Source organism: Artemia franciscana, chromosome 1, assembly GCF_032884065.1.
Source record: "Artemia franciscana chromosome 1, ASM3288406v1, whole genome shotgun sequence".
Taxonomy (NCBI): domain Eukaryota; kingdom Metazoa; phylum Arthropoda; class Branchiopoda; order Anostraca; family Artemiidae; genus Artemia; species Artemia franciscana.
The window spans coordinates 34,412,110-34,420,641 of NC_088863.1; the positions used below are offsets into that span (position 1 = coordinate 34,412,110).

Sequence of the window (8,532 nt, forward strand, 5' to 3'; positions counted from 1 at the left end):
TTAAAATTAATCAAAAGGTATTGTTTTTATTGTTTCCAAAAAGATACCTCAGCAATATATCGAGAAACGACAGGGGTATTAAGTTGAAATTTTCGGATACTACTTTCTGCCTCTTACATTTTAACAAATAAAATGTGTTTATATTCGTCCAGGTTGTCAAGGAGCATAGATGGAATCTTTTGGAAATGATATTTTTATTTTCAGGTCAACTTCAGAAGCTATGAAATTAAATTAAGAAATACTGTTTGGTTTGGGAATTAAAATTGTTGAAAAGGTTTCTCCAACATACAAAATGGCAATCCAAACTATGGATTCTCATAGAAAAACCGAAAAGATACAAAATTATTATTTTTTCCATGAAAAAGTCAATGTCAATAAAAAAGGAACCGAAAAAAAACCAGCAAATGACCGTGACTGTCAGTTTTTTATTGACCTATACTGATATTTATCCCTTAAAGTTTTGATACTTTTCTATCTATGAAAGTAATGAAGGTGAGAACTAGTGATTGGTGGTAGTTTTACGCTTGGAAGATTATTTAACTTTGTTTCTGCTCATTCTTGGCTTAATGGAGCTCTTTACTTTTCTCTAAAAAAACTTGTTTTGTGGAATAAGTTTATAAATTAATTTTTTATAAAAAGCAAATTACTCAATAAGCTTTTCAACTTTTAGGACTAAAGAAGAGGGCAGGGGAGGGAGCATTATCCAAATCTGTTTGTAGTAAATAAAAATTCCGTTATACTTTCAACTTGAGTATTCAACTTAATTTTTGCTCGTTTTAAGATTTTATTTATTCCTTAGTATCAGTATCTGTTATTTTTATGGTTGATAATATTATTTATTTTAGTTTATGTTCGCTTCGGGCTTCATTATTCTTTTATAGTAATTTCTGGTGTTGTAAGTTTGAATTATTATAAGACTTTATTTTGCTCGTCTCAAGTTTAAACAAGGCTCTATTTTTCTTTAAAACTTCTTTTTCGAAAATTTTGGCTAAAAATAATTACTGTAATTGCTATTCATGGTTGTTTCGTCTATACAGTTATAAGGTCATATTTGAGTTGTTTTTTTTTTTTTAAGATGTTGAAATTTTCTACTATTTGCTAATTTCTTATTTCAGCTGTTGATGAAGATGAAGACATAAACATGGACAAATTCATGACCGTTGACGCTGTTGGTAATGTTGATGAGGAATCGGAAGCGGCTGCTAATGAAAGCGGCCGCACCTGTCAAGCCTGCTATACCAAAAATACAGGAGCTGTTGTGAGTGCTCAAACTTGATGAATGAATAGCATATGTTATCTAACTATGGGTGTCCTCTAAAAAAAGATCCACAATCATATACATCTCTAAAAATTATTTATATTTTGCTGTTGCCTTCTGCATAAAATTTGAAAATCCGAGAAAATAGCGGCATTTGCCAGTTCACTCAGGTTAAGCCTTTGAATTATGTAGCTGGAATGAGATCGTAAGACTAAAACGTTCAAAGAAACTTAACTGTAAAAAATACCGGTATAAAGAATCTTTTTCAGCTTCTGATATCAAAATGCACAACCATGGAATTGAATCAATGCACCTTAACGTATATGGACTATCAGCTTTTTCCGTCCATCGAAGTTTTCTGTTATCAATAGGTATCTTCTTTTGTATGGTGTGCTACAATATTTACTTTTATTGGTTCCATAGACCCGATGTACTTCAAACCACAGTTGCTCTGTGTCTCTTTCCTCTTGCTATTCTCTCATAGATTGTGGCTGCTCTGAATGCAATGGCCGAGCATTTCTTGCAGATGGTGTGTAATCCACGATTGACTATTATAACAAATGTACCTTTAAAAATCTTCGATTCATACATTTTTATAAAAGGATAACCATTCTCTTAACAATTTCTTGATTTTAGGTAAAAACTAGATTTTAAAAATGTGCATTTTTGGTGAAATTTTTTCAATATCTTACTGAATAGTTTTGATCTATTTGATCTATTACCTAATTTGAGTTGTTCCTTTACAGTGTTGCCTGAAGAATTGCAAAAGAAAGTATTTACTTTCAATCAAATAAGTTTTTGTAAGCTTCTGGTCTAATAACTTACTTTTTCTCTATTTCAATTAATTTGATTTACCCAAGTATTTAACAGATTGTCAAGTAATATAAGGTTGATCTGGTTTCAATATCGATAATCAGATTAACAATCTGAAATTGTGTTTTACAGGTGAGGCATATGTAGAACTGGTTAACGTGTATTATTGCCGTTTATGTGAGCGATACCTTGCTCGAACCAATCCGCTCGAAAAGGCCCTGGGAATTCATTGCAAAGGTCCAACTCATAAAAGTAACTTTCGTAGCAAACAGAGTGAAGCCGAGAAGGTTGAGAAGAAAGAAAATATCGCTAAAGAGCCAGCTGAGCCAACTGAAAACGCTCCAATGCCAAAAGAGAACCCTGAGGTATCCATCTCACTTCCTTTGTATCACTTTCTCTTTTTCACCTCTCTCATACTTTCTTAACATCGCTAGGCCGTTTCATTCTATTTATTGGAATCTAGGGTTTTCCTATACCGTCTCACCTAAATTGAAAGGGTGAATTTCACCATCCCCTTCTCAGAAATAAGGCATATAGTGGGAAATATTTCTCTTATAGGTCTTAGTTGTCTGCCATTTAGTATTTTTAACTGTTGTAGGTCTTTGTTTTATTTTCCTACCAAATTAGAGCTCAGTTGCAATCTATATTTTTTTTTATACATTTTTTTATTTGTCTACTGCGAAAATTCCCTAGAAAAGTTCAAGGTTTTTTTTTCACCCTTCTACTTTTTTTTGAGGAAAATTGGTTGTCTCTTTAGATCTGCTGTGGTAAAATATGAGACTGTGAATCAATAATAATAATAAAAAAAACTAGCAATGTAATCATTACAAGTATAGGAAGGAATATAGTTTTTCTAACCTTTAAGAATGGAAATTCTGGGGATTATAGCCCCCATATATTTGAAAAATGATTTTGAGCTAAAAAAAAAATATATTATTTGTAAATTTGCCTGTACAGAGGGGAGGAAGTAGTACCAAAATCTGTCAGAATAGTCTCCGCTCAGAAAGTTTACGATTGATGTACAGTTTTAGCATCCCAGGCACCCTGTATGCGCATCCCCTTCCATCAAATTCTTAACAGTGTTCGTATCGGGCCTCTGGACTGAAAAACCTTTAACAGGTCTACCAGTTTCCAAGAATGTGTTCTATTGCTGTAGCTGCTAAGGCAGATTAATGTGCGAGACTTCATAGACTAATCAATTTCTCAAGTCTCCAGTGTCTAAGACTCTTATTAGGAAACGTCAATCCTTGGTAAAGGAGAGAATATCAGCAGATTAAAAATGGCCTAATGAGTACTATGTCCGAACAATCCTATCAAACTTTATAATTTTTCTATTGAGATTAATTCCAAATCCATGGCTTCGTCTCCATTAGGACTCTCTTGAGTGTCCATATTTTTATCCTCTCAAAATTTATTCCTGTGAAATTGCTTGCAGAAACTGCTGTGATCCATCGGAACTTTATTTCCCTACGACGTGGGATTATTGAATTGGTCTTTCACATATAGCTGAATCGTGTTCGCGTTCCCATGAGTATGTAGTCCTGGCCCGCTCCTCGGGTATAGATCCGAAATTGGGTTTATATCACCTCTAGGGAAATGTAAGTGTACAAAATTCTCTATGTCGCTTGTGAATTCTTGTTATGAGACATTCGAACTGCCTAAAAAGCAGCAGTATAACCCATCTTTAGATATTTCATAAAAGTTGTTTGGAGTTGGCAACTCAAAAGTTGAAACAACATCGATGACGAAGGAAAAGGACCAACGCGCTGCTCCCCCAGTCTTATTGTTTGCTACAATACTTTACGTTGTCAAGCCAACACACTTCTAATTTTTATCAAATCTCAAAACACAGGCTCTGCTTTCTTTGATGTGTTAGAGGCTTAATTTTCCCCCTCTTTTGTGGAATTCCTTGAGCAAAAAGTCATATTTCTGTGAACTTCGCGGGCCTTTTTATGATACTTCATGGAAACTCAGGTTTTCTAATTTGTTTTTTTTTTTTCAATTATTGTCTCACCGCCAAAATATGACTGCTAATATCCATATTTTAGATTTCAAACAATACAAAATGTACAGTCACATAGTGCATTTGAAACTTTTCGTAAATCTTGTAAAAGTGGAAATCTTGCAATTCGCTGTCTTACAAGTCCAAATATTGAAGAGGTTCATGAACTCCAACATTCATTCTCTAAACAATTAGAATATAGAATACGCTTGGAAATGTGTATTATCCTCATTTAAGCGCAAGTTTGACCAAAGTTTAGAGAATGCTGGGAGGGGGTCCCTTTTCATTTTTACATTAATTTATGTTAATTATTTGTTGACGTTTAAAGTCGTATATTTATTTAATATTTAAAACTTTCTTTTAATCGAATAATACTTAGGCCGCAGTTGCGGCCTAAGTCCGTCTTCTTATCCCTATGGAAGAGATAAAGCAATTATGGTAGTGGGAGCGGTTGATTTAGGAAGGGTTTATGTCCAATAATTTAATATGATGATATTGAAAATGCCCACATGTAGATTGCAGTATGAGAAGTCTCCTATTTTAAGATAAACCAAAGTGCCTGTTTACAAGGAAAACACGGAACAGCAACCGTAATTTTTTTAATATGTTTTTTCCCACTTAAGCGGTATTCCAGAAAAAACACAAGGGATTTCAAGATTTTGTTATAAAACCTAAAAGGGTGCGAACTTTATAAAGTTTTGGGAGAACCCTATCTAAACCATATTTCATCATATTTGTGTAACATTGCCCTAATTAGAAATATCCTATTTTTCCTTTATCGTGTTTTTATTTAATGTAGGAAAATAGAGAGGAAACAAGCGCGCGTTCGCCAATTCCTGAAGAAAAAACTCAAAATGGTATGCCAGAGGCAAAACAACACGACCAAACTTGGGATGATGTCTTCAAGGATATTGGTGATGCTGGAGATACAAATGAGGCTGCTGATGATCAGAAGTCGCAGGTTAATCTCTCTATCTCTTTCTCTCTCTCTTTCTCTCTCTCTTTCTCTTTCTCTTTCTCTTTCTCTTCTCTCTCTCTCTCTCTCTCTCTCTCTCTCTCTCTCTCTCTCTCTCTCTCTCTCTCTCTCTCTCTCTCTCTCTCTCTCTCTCTCTCCTCTCTCTCTCTCTCTCTCTCTCTCCTCTCTCTCTCTCTCCCTCTCTCCCTCTCCTCTCTCTCTCTCCTCTCTCTCTCTCTCTCCTCTCTCTCTCTCTCTCTCTCTCTCTTTCTCCTCTCTCTCTCTCTCTCTCTCTCTCTCTCTCCTCTCTCTCTCTCTCTCTCTCTCTCTTTCGTATGGAAAAGCGTAAAATACAAAATTATTATTTTTTAAAGGGACAACTCCTTTTCTGGGACAAGTTGCTGATACTCATGAATGTAAAATTAGAAAGAAAAAAGTTCAATCACATTTTTGTCTATTATTAACTTTATTACAAAACTTGGTAAAGCTCTTATGGGAGTTTGGATTAGGAGAAAAGTCACTGATTAAGCTTTTGATTGTCGGATCTGATATATGTAAATATTGTTTAAAGGTGAAGTTTTTTTTTAGACTGAACAATCTGGTTTTCTAGCTTCATGTATGTATGTATTACCTTTTCGACTACATTCCAGAATGTTCACAATGGTTGAAAGTTCACATGAGAGAAAACAATCAAATAGTTAGTTTGCTATAGCAATTCGGGAAATTTTTACCAATATGTAGGAGCTTTTTAGGCTTTGAAACATAATCGGGGGGGGGGGTTGCAAGTTCGTTTTTTGATTCCTTTAAGCGAAGTTTCAGCAGTGATTTAGAACTCATAATGATGAGGCTAGGTACAGTGAATTATTAGCGCCATTGGGGAGTAAAATAGTAAAATTTCTGGAGAAAACAACGCTCTGTAGTGTTTAGCGAGGGACCAAATTTTACAAAATGAAACGAAATTCTTCAGTTTCCTGGGTTTGTCTTTTTGTGCTTGTTTTCTCTGTTAACACTGATTCCAAACATACATGCTTAATTTATTCGCCTTGATCTTCCCAAATGTCAGAAATTTGCATTATTCTATGGGAATCCAGTTTTTTAGATATTCTCTGGTGCAAATTTTTTCTGGTATAAGTCAGGTATTCAGCACTAGCAAAAATATACTTTCTAACAGAAAATGAACTTAAAAGCCAAAAGAATCTTGGAGAAGGGATCATTTCATCCAAAACCGAAGCTACTATTTGTGCTCTTATACAACTGAAACTGATTTGGGTGCTTTTTGCTGTCCCTTCATCGCCCCATGTACCCCTGCAGTCCTGTTTTGTCTTGGATTAAGATTACAAGATTCCCATTTTAATCAAAACTTTGGCAAGTTCCAGGAAATGTGGCTCCAGGGGCGACTTGATGCATGCAGCTCCAGAGGCAAAGGTTCCAAAATATTGACCTAGTCCACTTAAAACAGTGACTTCATAAACACATTTTAATAGAAAGGTTGATATGTTAATCTTGTTTAATTCGGATTCATTCTGTTTTTTAATGTTAAAAAGTCTGAGCAAACTGGCATGTTCTCTGGCTTTTCGGCAGAAAAGGATCGTTACAACTTACTAACGCAATTGTTATGATTGTTGTATTTTTTCAATGGAATCCTTTTTATTTAGGGAGACGACGAAGCACAACAAGAACGCTTTGATAGACTGAAAAATATTAGTGAAAAGACAGCCTCACTTGAGAATAATACAAATGCTAGCAGCCTTGAGTGATCATCTTTATGCTAAACGAGGATATGTTTGTTTTCTTTCTATTTTTTTCCGTTTGTTTTCTGGGACTTTCTTTGAAGTTATTTCCGTTTTCCAGACTCGCTCTTAATTTTACTCCGGGTTAATGTTCATTCGCCACTTATAAATGGTAAATAAATATATTATTTGCAAATAGAGAACGTGATCGTGATGAGTTTTCAACTATACATAATGAAATGAAATGAAATGTATATCCCTATTGCTTCCGTAGAAAATCGTCTCATACACTTAAGTAAAATATCTTTTCGTCATCTTCGCAAACATCTCCTCGAAACCGTACTTTTAGTAAAACTTGAATACAAGGCATATTTTTTGTAATAATTTGTGTGACTTTTTGTTCATTGATGAGTGTTGCTTTTAAAGGTACATGGCTATTATGATATACAACCTTTTTGTAATAGATGTACTGTGTATTAAAAAATGGCTTAATTGGTTTCAAAATGTATCTTTTTTAATGTATTTCTGGTAGATATGGTCCAGATAAAGAGACTGATTACTATTATATTCTTTTGAAATGAGATGAAAGGGCTTTGTATAAACCTAGGTCTTGTCTTATCCTCGAAATCGAGTATCTGTGATCAGAATTCTCGGAGCTTACCGTTACAGGAAAAGATGAGAGTAAATAGGATTTTATTTTTGTACTCATGTCTTATGAAACTTAATATGAATATTTTCCATTTCTTATATAATTATGACTATGGTAAATGTTACCTTTTTTATGTAGTTATAGTATATCCCCCTCTAATGCACACTTAGTAGTCGTGTTGTCGTTTTGCTGGGGATGAACCAGTATCATGTATAGTTGTCGGCACGGACGTTACGTATTGGAGAGGGGTTTATGCTTCCCCCAATATTTTCAGCAAGTCGAATGCAAATTTTGAGTGAGAAAAATAATTGCGCGAAACGCTACTATTTTACTGGATCGTGTTTTTTTTTTTTTTTTTTTTTTTTTTTTTTTTTTTTTTTTTTTTTTTTTTTTTTTTTTTTTTTTTTTTTTATCTGGGCAAATGGGCTGATGGAAATATATAAAGCAAAATCAATGAAAGAAGATCAGTCTCAGTTGGTCAAGAACAAAATGAATTATCTTAATAGTAATATTACCCAAATTAGTCGATAAAATAACCACCCTGGCGGAAAAATCCATTGCCACCCCCCCCCCCCAAAAAAAAAATATTTTGGCTGGTGACGCCTCTGGTCTGTACCATACCAAGTCCATAGTGAGTAATTACTTTTACTTCTTATTCCCAGCTTGTTATCTCTGTGTACTTCCATTATAGGGCTCTTCTACAGTTGCCACCGATTTCATGTTTTCGAGTTATTTTTAACCTTTATCTTGCCCTGCTCTGATAACTCAATAAAAAAAAAAACTTTTTAAATAAATAAAAAACGTAAAAACAAATATTCTAGGATATTCTACACTATACGTTGTGCCTGTGCTTCGGAATATAGGCAGAATATTCTAAAGTTCCCTCTCTTTATTATTTCATTTGTCATACCTTCTTTTTGGCTGCTCAATTTTGCATATGGAGGAATTCTCTGTGGGGAGGAGGCATCTCATTTATGATAACAACCAATGCAAGTCGTAAATCCATTCTTCCCCAAAGTATTGGGTAATCACTCATAAATGCTCCTTCTTTAACATATCTCCTTGTCAAAAATAAATGTTTTTTTTTCCTATTTCTATCTCTATATATATATATATATATATATA

The 8,532-nt window shown here is 34.2% G+C and overlaps 1 protein-coding gene across 1 annotated transcript; it reads left to right on the forward strand.

Annotated features, from left to right (window-relative positions):
* The first annotated feature begins 292 nt into the window (after positions 1 to 292).
* On the forward strand, positions 293 to 7,262 carry LOC136029087 (uncharacterized). The gene is made up of 5 exons (XM_065707184.1): positions 293 to 416; positions 1,116 to 1,258; positions 2,176 to 2,436; positions 4,873 to 5,034; positions 6,684 to 7,262. Exons 1-5 carry the CDS (start codon positions 293 to 295, stop codon positions 6,783 to 6,785), a joined length of 792 nt encoding a protein of 263 aa, XP_065563256.1. The 3' UTR covers positions 6,786 to 7,262.
* The last annotated feature ends 1,270 nt before the right edge of the window (positions 7,263 to 8,532 follow it).